Source organism: Ochotona princeps, chromosome 14 (genome assembly GCF_030435755.1).
Source record: "Ochotona princeps isolate mOchPri1 chromosome 14, mOchPri1.hap1, whole genome shotgun sequence".
Lineage (NCBI taxonomy): Eukaryota > Metazoa > Chordata > Mammalia > Lagomorpha > Ochotonidae > Ochotona > Ochotona princeps.
In genome coordinates, this window is record NC_080845.1 from 20442365 (window position 1) to 20456098 (window position 13734).

Sequence of the window (13734 nt, forward strand, 5' to 3'; positions counted from 1 at the left end):
TCCAGTTAAGTCCAAATTGAAAGAAACTGAAGGGGTTGATTGAATCTCTTTCATAAAAAAAATAATTGCTGAATATTTTACTTATTTGAAAGTTACAGTTGGGCCTGGCAGCGTGGCCTAGCGGCTAAAGTCCTCGCCTTGAATGCGCTGGGATCCCCTATAGGCGCCGGTTCTAATCCTGGCAGCCCTGCTTCCCATCCAGCTCCCTGCTTGTGGCCTGGGAAAGCAGTCGAGGACAGCCCAAAGATTTGGGACCCTGCACCCGTGCGGGAGACCCAGAAGAGGTTCCTGGTTCCTGGCATCGGATTGACGCAGCACCGGCCTGTTGCGGCTCACTTGGGGAGTGAAACATCGGATGGAAGATCTTCCTCTCTGTCTCTCCTCCTCTCTGTATATCTGGCTTGCCAATAATAATAAATCTTAAGAAAAAAAAAAAAAGGAAAGTTACAGTTAGAGAGACCCAAGATTGTCCATTCATTGCTTTACTCCCCAGGTAGCTGCAGTGGCCGGGGTGAAGCCAGGTGATACCAGGAGCAGGGACCCAAGCACTTGGGCCATTTTGCACTGCTTTCCCATGCCTTAGCAGGGAGCCAGAGTGGAAGTGGAGCAGCCTGGCACCCAAATGGAATGCCAGCATCTCAGGAAGCAGCTTTACCTGCTATGCCATGATACTGACCTCTCAAGTTAAATAGCTTTCTGCTGTTCTCTCCCACTCCCCATTTCTGATACTCTCAGTTACAGAGGCCTGGAGGATGCTGGTCCCTCTCCAGGCCCTTAGGAAGTGATACCGTTGAGGGGCAGAGCTATTTTCCACATGAGTAATGGAAACAGAAGCCTCTTCCAAGGGCACTTTTATTTAGTGTGTGATGCCTTCTTCAAGTAAACGTGCTTGAATGTCCTCTGGGCAATCACCACTGTTTCCGTGAGAAAGAATGAAGGTACAGCAAATGTATCTCCTTAATTAGAGTGCTTTCAAAGGGCTGTCTTCCCATGGCAGTCGAAAACGTTAGCCTGCCTGTTGTTGAGTTGGCTGTGCTAACAGATTTAATCTGACCTTGCGATCTGTTTCTGACGGGCCATGCTCTCAGTTTCTGTCCCCTGGTGCTAGACTGCTGGTGTGAGGGCCTGCTTATGTGGGCTTGTGTAGATGTGCCATGTTTTGGGCCTCCCTGGATACCGACCAGCTCTCTCCCTGGGCAGATGGATACTTGACACCGTGGATACTCTTTCCTTTTTTGTTTTCCAGTCTTTGAGTCCTCTAAGATTATGCTCCCTTATTTGTGTACCTATTTTTAGCTGGGGCTTTTTGTTTAATCCCATGACCCTGCCTAGATTCTCGATCCTGGCATTCTTCTTCCAGTTTATCATCTGGCTGCTTGGACCGTTGGATTTGAAAGTGCTGAAGGCTGTGACTAAGGCACAAGTCGTTGAAGTGCAGTATCTGTTTCATAAAAGCAGTTATCAAGTCCTACATCTATGATTTTCACATAGTGTGTTTTTTCCCTTGTGTGCTACTCCTTTCATATATATTTTTTAGTTTCTTGAAAGGCAGAAATACAGATAAAGATCTCCCATCTGCTGGTTCGTCCCCCAAGTGCCTGCAGCAGCCAGTGCTGGCCAGGCCCAAACCAGGAGCCGTGAGCTGGAGCTCCTATCTGGCTGATCACCCGCTGCCCTCTAGGATGTGTGTAGCAGAGCCTGGACTTGAACCCAGGTACTCTGATAGGCAGTGCAGCTGTCTTACAGGACAGGCTAACTTTTTGTGCAAATGCTCTTGCCTCCTTTCCTGTTTTTATGAAATTTGAGACCTTCTGAAATTGTTGCTGAATTATTTGTATGTTTACAATGATGCTGTTGCATAAATTTCAATGATATAGTTAAGATTCATTGAATATATATTGTATATTTTAGTGACATCAGCAGGTTGGATCCAACATACAGTTGTTCCTTAGGAGCACTTTCTTGACCTCCTATGGCTTAGATTTTCATCCTTTTCCTCCCCAGACATTCCAGCGTGACTTTACATTCATTTTTACCAGATTGAGTTATAACTGGATATTAACCTGAACTGGAGACTGGGACCTTAGTTTCTTCCTTCAACATGTAGTTGGGTCACCCGTTTGGTGAATGAAGGCTTAGTAGGTGGGTGTTAATAGATATGTAAGTCCCAACACAGGCAGAGCCCATGTTTGAGCAGCATTAAAATTATCTTGCTTTGGAGCTACTGAAAACCATCAAGATGTGGTGGCCATTTGGCTTGGGGTGCTTGTCTCCCATACTGGAACTGCTGAACTCCTGGGTTTGAGTGCCAGTTCTGCTTTGAGTTCTAGCTTCCTGCTAAGTGCATTCTGGGAGGATAACAGTTGATGGCCTATGTAGTTGGAATCCTATTTAGAACTCTGGTAGTTTGTTGGGATGAGGGTTGAGATCTTCACTGTGTGTGCCATCTGCATCATCTGGCTTCCCTGTGGTAAGTGCCAGTACCTTCCTAGCTGCCGGTGTTCACACACCCTGACCTCCTTTCTTGACCTAATGTGCAAGGTTCTTGTCACAGCCTTCTCACTTCTCATGCCCATGTTATTCTTTATTTTTTAGATTAGGTTTATTTATTTGAAGGACAGAGTTACAGAGAAGTGAAGGACAGAGAGCTGGAGGTCTTCTATTCACTGATTTACCCCCCAGATGTCCACAGTGGCCTGGGCTGAGCCAGTCCAAAGCCAGGTGCCAGCTCCTCATCTGGTTTCCTATGTGTGTGCAAGGGCCACCATCCTCTGCTACTTCCCAGGGAGCTGGATCAGAAGTAGAGCTGCCAGGGCTTGAACTGGGTTGGCAGCGCTGCAGGTGACGGCTTAACCGGCTGTGCTGTATTACAGTCCCCAGAAGGCTGTTCTTTACAGTGCCTTTGGTGGATTCCTTCTCATCTGTAATATGTCAACTTCATTTTCACTTTTTAAGAGAGACATTTCCCGATTCTTCATACCAAGAGTTCTTCCGCTATAGACTCAGAAAATGCCCATGGTATTTCCTTTATGGTCATCATAATGGTTTGCTAATGTTTATTTATGTGGTTCTTTAATCCAGAGCTGTCTCTGTCACTAGACTCCGGGGGCAGGGTCTGTGTCGTTATCTCAATTCAGAGTGCGTGTAAGATATGAAGGACCCTAATTTTCTCCAAGCCTTTGATGTGCTGGTGTCTCAGAAGCCCCTTAGATACACAGGCCATATACACCACAGATTGATACAAAGTTTGCTTTCTTCTTGGATCATAAGTTGGAATTTCTGTCACAGTGCCTAAAAATAAAGGCTGACCTCACTTGTCAGTGTTTTATTGAATTCCAATGCAAAGTGTTCAGCTTAGTTGCTTAACATGGGAACATACAGTGTGTGGCAAGGTCATGATATCCTTCTACATTGGCAAGTGATGGATTTCTCCTGTGCTGAATGACATACTTGATAAATCTGTATGCCTTGGCATGACAGACATTTGCATTTTCCTTTGTGGAGTGTTATTAGAGTACTCAGTGTTTAGAGTACCCAGTGTGAACAGTCAGCGTACCATACTGGGATCTAGTAATACAGAGTAAGGCAGGCAGTCTGACCAGAATGTGTACCAGTACTTTTTATTTATTTATTTATTTATTTATTTTTATTACAAAGTCAGATATATACAGAGAGGAGGAGAGACAGAGAGGAAGATCTTCCGTCCGATGATTCACTGCCCAAGTGAGCCGCAACGGGCCGGTGCTGTGCTGATCCGAAGCCGGGAGCCTGGAACCTTTTCCGGGTCTCCCACGCGGGTGCAGGGTCCCAAATCTTTGGGCCATCCTCGACTGCTTTCCCAGGCCACAAGCAGGGAGCTGGATGGGAAGCAGGGCTGCCGGGATCAGAACCAGCGCCCATATGGGATCCTGGCGCATTCAAGGCGAGGACTTTAGCCGCTAGGCCACGCTGCCGGGCCCACCAGTACTTTTCAATAGAAGAATGCAGGAAAATAAATTTACAAAGTTAAAAACTTTAAATGTAGTGTTCAACTTGTATTTAAAAATATATTTGAAAGGTTGAAAGGCAAAATGCCAGAGTTTTCTATCCTTTGGTGACATGTTATGTGGCTGTAACAACCAGATCTGTAGCCACAACTTGAACCAGAAGTCCGGTAACAGTACATAGGTGTTACAGGCAGCAGCTTAACATGCTGTGCCACATTACCCACATCTACCTCCAAACTTGTATATTGTCTGTCAGAGCCATCAACATGAAGTTCCCAAATGAGCAACAATCCAGGGGCTTGTATGTTGTGCAAACTTTTCTGTTGATTCTTAGGGATTCCTCCTTGGTGAGGAACCCTTGGCCCAGTGGATCACTAATACCCATTTTGTTTTATTGCTGGTGAGGAGTTTAGGCCATGTTATAGTTTGCAGCATTTATTTCCCATTTTGTTTGCTTGCTTAACAACTCTAAACATTTTTTTTACAGGGGCAGAGTTACCAGGACAAGTCATCTCCATGGCGGCTTCTACTCTGGCCAACTTGGCCATCTCCATCACGGGCTATGAATCCAGCGGTGAAGACCAGCCCTCCACTCAGCCCACAGGTGACCCGTGGCATGAGGACCTTAAGAGTTGTCCTGGAGAGTGAAATAGAAATAGACTATAGAATTAAGGGCACTGTCAAAACAATGCTGCTCACTCTTGCTGATTCAGCATTTTGTTCCGATTTCTGCTTTTACACCTTCTTCCCTCAGTTCGTTTTGTCTGTTGCTTTTTTTTTTTTCATGTGTTTAATTAATTGCTAAAAAACCTACTTATTTCTGTTTTGACTTGGGTGGCTGGTGGTGAGTGGGGAGAGGGCTATCTCCCCTCTACTTGGTCACTCAGTATGCCTGCAACACAACAACCAGGACCAGGCCAAGCCAAAGCCGGGAGCTGGGAACTCCATCTCCTATACAGGTGTCTGGGAGTCACTTTTTGTTTGAAAGGCATATATAGAGAGAAGGAAAGGCAGACAGAGAAAGAGTTGTTTCATTTGCTGGTTCACCCCTTAGATGGCCATAATGTCTGAAACTAAGACAATCTGAAGCCAGGAGCCGGGAGCTTCCTTTGGGCCTCCCACATGGATGCAGGGTCCCTAGGACTGAGCTATCCTCTGCTCCCAGGTCATAAGGAGAGAGATGAAGTGGAAGTGGAGCATCCAGAACTTGAACCAGTGCCCATCCCATATGGGATGCAGCGTTGTAGGTGGGAACTTAGCCTACTATGCCATGGTGATGGCCCCAAGACTGACGTTTCTGAGTTATCACCTGGTGTTCACGAGTCAGAAACTGGAATCCAAAGCAGAGTTGAGACTGATACAGGTGCAGTGTCCGAAGGATTGTAATTTCTGTACTGAATGCTTTACTCTTAAGTTTAGTTATTTACTTCCTTGGGTTTTTTGTGTTGGTTCTTCATCTTTTCCTTTTTTTTTTCTTTTCAATTATTTTCTTGTTTTTTAAAAAATTTTTAAACAAAGATCTTCCATCCACTAGTTCATTCTTCAAATAACAAGCAGGGCTGGGCCAGATGGAGACCAGGAACTCCGTCTGTCTCCCAAGTAGGTGACAGAGATGCAACTATTCGAGACATTATCAGCTGTCTTCTCAGAGTTTACATTAGCAGGATGCTGGATCTCAGCTGGAGCTAAAACACTGTGGATACACAGTGTTATAACTGCTGCAGCAAATCCTCCCCTCACTGCCCCTTTTTACTTTGATTTTATTTTCCTTTTCTTTTTGGTGCTCCATTTACTTCCTTTGTTTATGCTTTCCTCATCTTGGTTCCTTAGTTTCTATGTTGCTATAGCTGTCACTTCTGCAATTTGTTTCATTGCCTTAATGGTATTTTTTGTTCTGTTTCCTCAATTCGTTTTTTGGGGGCAGGAGGGGAGATTTTTCCCTTCTTTTTGACTCCCATTTGTGCTAAAAACCAGATTTGCATGACTGACGAGGTTAATATATTGAGTCTTGTCTACACCAAACCCTTTGGGTTGTTGTGGGCTCAGTTGTCTGTGTGCCCTAGCTTGTGGAGTCCTCGTGCTGAGCCACATCCACCTTTGCTTTATGGTCATGTGGTTCAGGATGGCAAATGGGCATCATTGTGTGTGGAGAACTCCATTAATGCCAGCGCTGTTTGAGTTCAGGGAATATCTGTAGTGGCCCTTCTTGAACTGACTTTAGAAACATCTTAAAGAAGGGATCGCCCAAGAGCACGGCGTTTGGAGTCACAGGAATGCTTGTTTTCTTCCACATTGACTCGAGTTTCCAAAATTTTGGTTATAATCTTACTTTTCCAAGTATCTGCCATACCCCTGGACTTGAAGTTTCCAAATTAAAAATGCTATGCAGACAGCAGAGCCAAACAAAAGCATGCTATAACAGGTTGGGCTTTAGGCCTGAACTTCAGAATGAAATGCTAGTCCTAGTGAGGTAAGCTTTCTCATCATGTGCAAGCTATCAGAGTGGTAAGAGTTCACATAACGGCTAACATGTAGTATTACATTCAACACTTTGGAAACGTTTGGCTGCCGTATGACCACTTAAGAAATGAAAGGAAAGGTCATGAGGGATACCCACATTGCATGTCAAAGTACCTGGGTTCAAGTCCCAGCTACTCCGCCACTTGTCTAGCTTCCCACTGATGTGTGCCCTGGGAGAAGGCAGGCGGGAGACCAGAGTGAGGTTCTGGGTTCTTGGTTTTGACCTGCCCCAAGCCTGGCATTGTGGGCATTTGGGAGTAAACCAGCAGATGAAAAATCTTTGTCTTTTTCTCTTTCAAATAAAAATGAAAAAATAAACATGCAAAAAAGGAAATAGTGGGGTAGTCATTCATTCAACAGATATTTATGGAATGCCTACAATGTGTCAGGTGCTGGGGCTCAATGGAAGAGAACAGGACAGACTGGGTCTCAGCGCTGGTAGAGCTGACATTGAATTGCTGGGAGAAGGTGACCAAGGACAGCCCTGTGGAACTGTGTAAGAGGCAAATCAGAGACACTGATTTTTTCCTAGGGTTTCTGAAGTATGATATGCTTTTGTACTTTTTAAAAATAGACAGCCTGCACAATTTAGTATCTTAATTTTTGTCATGGTGTATATCAAGTAACATTAATTTATGAGCTGTGTGACATCTGATATACATAATACATCTAATAAAAGTAGAAAATAGAAATAGAGAAAACCTTGGGGCTGGTGCTGTGATGTAGTAGACTAAGCCTCTGCCTTCTGTGCATGTGGGTGCTTGTTCAAGTCTTACTGTTGCACTTCCTGTCCAGTTCCCTGCTTATGGCCTGGGAAACTAGCAGATGATGACTCAAGTCCTTGGGCCACTGCTACCCATATGGGGGACCCTGAAGAGGCTCCTGACTCAGCTGGAGCTGTTGGGGGTGAACCAGCAGATGGAAGATCTCTCTTTGTCCTTCATTCCATAACTTTGCCTTCAAGTAAAAGTAAAATGAATCCTAAAAAAGAAATATAGGGGCCCAGCACAGTAGCCTGGCAGCTGAAGTCCTCACCTTGCACGTGCCGGAATCGCTTGTGGGCACCGGTTCTAATCCTGGAGGTCCCGCTTATCATCCAGCTCCCTGCTATTGGCCTGGAAGGGCAGTTGAGGAAGGCCTAAGGCTTTGAGAACTTATGCCCGCGTGAAAGATCTGGAAGAGGCTCCTGGCTCCTGGCTTTGGATTGGCACAGCTCCAGCTGTTGCAGCCATCTGGGGAGTGAATCAGTGGATGGAGGATCTTGCTCTCCGTCTCTCTTCTTCTCTTTTTGTCTGAGTTTTCAATAGAGATCAATAAAATCTTTGAGAAAAAAAAATGTAGAACCTTACAGTAAAATGTAACGTAGTTGTATTGCTAGAGAAGAGTAGCTTTTATGAAATACTCTTAGGGTGATTTCCTTTATTAAAGTCCTTCCTCCCAGCAATCTGTCACTGTTTACCTGTCAGAAAAATACATGTCTGAAAGTGTTAGCTTCTTGTAAAAGCAAATATTTTCATTTTAGGTGAAATGTCACTGAACATTCATACTGTGTAAGAAATATATGATCGTAATCTAATGTATTTTAACAGGAAGAATTTTTAAATGCAGGAATTCTAGTACATGCTAGTATTTGTTGCTTTCTATGGTTTGAATAATTTTTGTGGGATAATTATAATTGTCAGCTGCTGTGGCTGGTATTTTTCTTTCTTTAAATATGCATATGCTGAACAGTGTAAAGTGTAAAAAATAAAATCTGTTTCCTATCTCACCCACCAACAAACATAATTTTCCCAGATTTAGGTACTGTGAATGTTGCACTTTATCCGGGCCTTTTAGGGCCTTTGCAAACACACAAGTCCTTGTGTGCCAGACTGCTCTGTGTGCTGTTCCCAAGGTAACTTGGTGTGTGGATTTTTTTCTTTCTCACTCTAGAAACCACGGACCAGGGAGAGCCATCTCCCGCGTTGTCCTCCTCTTCCTCCGCTTCCTCTCCTTCCTCCCCTTCTCCCACCCTGGGCAGACCAAGGCCTGAGATGGGGACGTTTGTTAGAAAGAAGAAAACCAGTGACGTCTACTTTGTGTGTCTCGTGTGGGCCATCATCGTTGTTCAGATCTGGCTGAACCTGTGGATTGTGCAGCTGCTCCCGGTGCCCGTCGCAGGTTGTTATCTCCTTCATTGCGATCGCCTGTCTTTGAAGTCTTGCACTCTTACATTTTGATATTTCAGATAACTTTACTTTTTCAAAATAAAAGCCATCTTATGTTTGCCTTTAAATAATGAACCGACATTATTTGGAAGTTAATCTTTTGATACATCTTTAATATTTCACTTTCAAGGTTGAAAATGTGTTTGTTCAGCCTGTGGGAGGCTAAAGTTTCTTGTGGCATTTGGGAATTTGACATGTCCTTGGGGAGAGCTGGTTGTGAACAGGGTTTTCTATGACCTGTAATCACCCTGGGCTTAGTCTCAGAATTTAAAAATGCTAATATAGGAATTGCTGAACTGATAATATAACTCTGACCTACTGACTCAAAACAGTAAACTCTGAACCTTGGATTATAAGCCAAGGCTAAGGATGCCTTTCTAGGGGTGAGAGTAATTGAAGTGAGTGAATAAATTACTCACAGTTCAGATGTCAAGCCTCATGGATCAATACACTTCCTTTTGGCCCTACCTCTAGTTGCCTTTGAAAAGGAAGTTGTGGACTTGCTTGAAGTGCTGCTGCGGTGCCCGGCTCTAGGGGGAGACAGACCTGTTGTAGTCCTGAACAGTCCTTGCCAGGTTTGGCAGCATGCAGCAGCAGAGCCCACTTGAAGTAGCTCTGCTTGTGCTCAGCTGGCATCTCTTACAAATGCAGACAACAGCAAGTGGGGAAACGGGAACGGTGAAATTACCTTTCAGCAGTATGCAGTCATGACAGAATGAAATACCCTGTACTTACCTAGTCACTAAAACAAAGACCAAAACTTGCCAAGAGTAGCTGTACTAGCCAGTGAGAGTAAGAAATGTCAGAGCTTAATGAGGAGCCAAGACTACGGTCACTGACGTCTTCATGATGAGAGTGTTGTTGGTTTACACTGGCTATAGAATAATCCCAGGCTCCTTGGGGACTCAGCCTCACAGCTGAAAATAGTATGTGAGTAGGTGGGAATGGGTGACATCAGTTGGCCCAGTTCCATCTGTTTAGAATACCTTGAGCTCCCCCACTGTTCTTGAAAAACCACTGATCTACTATTGGCTTTCCTGGTTTTGAACGGCCATGTGCACTTAAGGAAGCTTCTCATGACTTTATAATCTGTGTTTTGTTCACATGTGTGTTTTCATTTCTTGTGTAGTATGGGTCCTCAAGAAGCTTATCATTCACTTTGGAGTTGTGGACTTTCTGGAAAAACGCTGCCATGTGTGGTGGCAAGTCATCGAGCGCTTCTTGAAGGAGCGACAGGAAGCTCTAGCACCCTGGCCAGTTATTGGACTTGGAAAGTTCTTGCTAAAAGTCGATAGCAAGGTATTGTATTTTTAAGAGCTTTGGTGATTTGAGTGGTGTTTCTGTCTTTTATGGTTGGAGATATTCCAATTCATTTATTGTTTTTATTGTAGCTATAGATAGCACATTAGATTGTTAAGCTTATAATTTAAAAATTTGAGGATTATGGTTTATGAAAGCTCAGAATAGATTTAATTTAAATAAGTACTTTTTTTTCTGTTAAAAATATAAGAAAAGGAGGTTATGGCATACTAATTCAACTCCTTCATTTTATTAGCACCAAACTGAAAGCCCAGGAGGATAAGTGTATAATTGTATCAACAGGTCATCACTCAGTTGGGTGGATGTTTTTGGAGTAATCTCCATGTGTGAGGGAAAATTAACAGAGGATGGAAAGCCAGATAAATATAGGCACCCTGTTTGGTGGAAAAAAACAGCCGATCCTGAAGGTCCAGAGACAGTGGTTCCATACAGGCTCAATGGTGAACAAGCTTGGGCTCTGAATCCACACTGGTTTCCGATCCCAGTTCTGTTATTTAGGAGTTGTGTGATCAGTAAGATGCACCTATCTTATAGAATGATTGTGAGAGCTAAATGGCTAAAATAGGTAAAATCTTGAAATCAGTGCCTTGTACAAAGTAATATCTGCCTAAGTGTTAGCTGTCGGTGTAATTTGTGTAGGGAAAATAGACAGGACATGTCAGAAATGACCCTGTGTTGATCAAGTGGTGGGGTGGGAAGGCTTTGCAGGGCATGTGATACCAAAGCATTTTGAAGCACAAGTAAGAATTTCTCAGTGGACACAGCAGGAAGAACAGATGGATGGCCTAGTGCGAAGGCACATGCCTTCAGGTTGCCAGTAAAGCTTGCCTGGCCTCCTTCTCTTAATGTAAGAACTTTGTAAATGCCCTGCGATTTCTCCCGTCTTCCCTTTGTCTGGACGAGTCCCTTCTCATGCTCTCAGTGACTTTTCTTTCCATGCTGTGATTGCGTTCTCTAACGATATTCTACTGTTCTTATCTTCTCTTTCTCACTTTACCCCCTACCCTCAAGCTCTGGCACTGGCTAAATAAGAAGGTAAATGAACACACAAATGTTGGGTTTTACTGTCTAATGCTGTGACATCACCCCCTTCGCCTCCTGCTCTGTCCCAGTTTCCCTTCTCATTTCTGCTTCTGTCCATTTGTCAAACTAAATTTTGGTTTCAAGATTCTAATCATAAGCTATGGAAGGTCGTGAAGTATTGATTGTATCACACACAGTGTGATTGCTCAAAACTCAGCAAAAGCTATTTTTTATATTGGTGGTAACCCCTTCTAAAAGTGTTTTCAAGAAATCTGTCTTGTAGTCTTGTCTGTTGTGATTTCTATTTCTTTTTAGCTCTGTAATGCAGTTCAGCTTCTAACTTCCAAATTCTTCCATGTGTGAAATGTTAGGCGATAGTTAAAGGAAAGATGGACTCTTTATTGCTATTTTTAAGATAAATTATATAGTTTTTTTTTCAAAAAAAAGATAAGCTTTACTGTCTTACTTCTTTTTTTTAGTAATAGTTTAAGCGTAAGAACAGTTCGTAATCATGTCTGTGATGTCAAGTTTTGAGTATTGCTCAAAGTATGAGTTTGTATCTATGGTAAATATTTCATATTTTTGGCATAGAATTTTTTTGAAGATTTATTTGTTTTTATTGCAAAGTCAGAGATATATGTGTGTGTGTGTGTGTATATATATATATATATATATATATATATAGAGAGAGAGAGAGAGAGAGAGAGAGAGAGAGAGAGACAGAGAGAGAGAGGGAGGGAGGGAGGGAGGAGGAGAGATAGGAAGATCTTCTGTCCGATGATTCACTCCCCAAGTGACTGCAATGGCCAGAGCTGCGCCAATCTGAAACGAGGAGCCAGGAACTCTTCCAGGTCTCAACGCGGGTACAGGATCCTAAGGCTTTGGGCCATCTGCCGGTGCTTTCCCAGGCCACAGGCAGAGAGCTGGATGGTAAGCAGGGTTTTCAGGATTAGAACCGGCACCCATAATGAGATCCTGGCATGTTCAAGGTGAAAACTTTAGCTGCTAGGCCTCTGTGCCAATCCCTTGGCATAGAATTTTAATTTCAATCTATGCTAACCCAGATGTTGTAGGAATATTGTTCCTTTGACAAAGAGGCCATGTAGTAGTTTTTGAATTGGTTTCAGTAGGTAGCAAGCAATGGCATCCTTTGTGTGCAAGGTGTTTAAGCATGAAACTTTAAATGTCTTCAATAGAAATATTAAAGCAGGCCTTAAGGATACAGTATTTCTTGAAAATGGATAGGAATGAGACTTGAATCTAGAGACTAGAATTAATTTTTTTCTGTTGAAATGGAGGCAGTATGTGAATTTGGCAGTGCCTAGAGCTTTAAATTTGAAATATTTGATTATTGGAAACATTAAGTGTTTAAGCTCTTTCTCCCCATCCCATTGCATGGCTGTGTATACCTTCCTTCCTTATCTGTGGTGGATGGTGTGAAAACCTAAGTTACATTTTATAATTTTGATCAAAGCAGTTGACTTTGTATATTTTCCCCCAGTTACATGTGGCTTACCACAATGAGATTGTTCTCAAGAAATGGGAGAGAGAGTAGCTGTAAAAATGGTTCAATTGCCTAGTTTTGAACCTAATGTATAGCTGAAAGGTTGAGTTTATTTTGAAAGATTTCTAAGAGATATAATTAGTTCTTTCTTTTCTTTGATGATCCACATAACACATAACATTGCTGTGGAGTAGAAGTAACTGCTTGAAATTATGAGCTTGTGTGTTACAGGGACGCACATTGATAAGTTGAGAACTATTGTATTGCCTTAAATCTATGGTCAGAAAACAGAGGGTTGGGAAATTCTGGGATGTAGAAGTTGCAATGCAATGAATTATGAAACCAAGAGGAGAAAGACTTATTTTTCTGTGAAAGATTTTACAGGAAAGGAAGAAGAGACGGAGAAGTCTTATATTGTTCACACCCCAGATGGCTTGCAACGGGCAAAGCTGAGCTGATTAAGAGCTAGGAACTTCTTGGGGTCTCCCACGGGGTGCAGAGATGCAAGGAATCGAGACATCCTCCACTGCTTTCCCAGGCCGTAACGGGAGTTGAATTGGAAGTGGAGCAGCCTAGACACAAACTAGCTCCCATATAGGATGTCAGCGCTAGCAGGCAGAGGATTAATTTGCTACATCAACATGCCAGCCAGAATGATACTTTCCTAATAGTTTGATAAATAAATTCAGATATGACGATAAAATATTGACAGCTCTAAATTTTAAAAACGCATTCATCATTTAGTTTTAAAATAATCTGTTTCACTTTTAAACAGTGAACTTTGGCCCAAGTTTCTCCTCTCTTCCTCGTCTTCCTCCTCCTCTCTCCCCCCTCACCTTTTTTTTAAGCTTTATTTGTTTTTATTGGCCCAAGTGGCCACAATAGCTGGAGCTGAGCTGGTCCAAAGCCAGGAGCCAGGAGCCAGGAGCTTCTTCTAGGTTTCCCAAGTAGGTGCAGGTCCCAAGGACTTGGACCACCCTCCACTGCTTCCCAGGCCATAAAAGGGAGCCGGATGGAAACAGCAGCTGGGACAGCACTTGGCGCCCCTAGGAGATGCCAGTGCTTGTATGCAGAGGGTTTGTCAGAGTAGTCTTCGCACTGGCCCCTCTTTCTTATCTCTTGCTCTCTTCCTCCCTCCCTCTCCTCCTCACTTCTCTCTCCTCTCTTTTCTCTC

At 43.3% G+C, this 13734-nt stretch overlaps 1 protein-coding gene across 2 annotated transcripts in view; it reads left to right on the plus strand.

Annotated features, from left to right (window-relative positions):
* TMEM245 (transmembrane protein 245) overlaps positions 1-13734 on the plus strand; it is an 80937-nt gene that overhangs the window by 17004 nt on the left and 50199 nt on the right. For both annotated transcript variants that reach the window (XM_012925780.2, XM_036496672.2), the window contains exons 4-6: positions 4474-4590; positions 8439-8666; positions 9843-10012. In XM_012925780.2, the coding sequence (XP_012781234.2) occupies positions 4474-4590; positions 8439-8666; positions 9843-10012 (515 nt within the window). The remainder of the gene's footprint in view (positions 1-4473; positions 4591-8438; positions 8667-9842; positions 10013-13734) is intronic.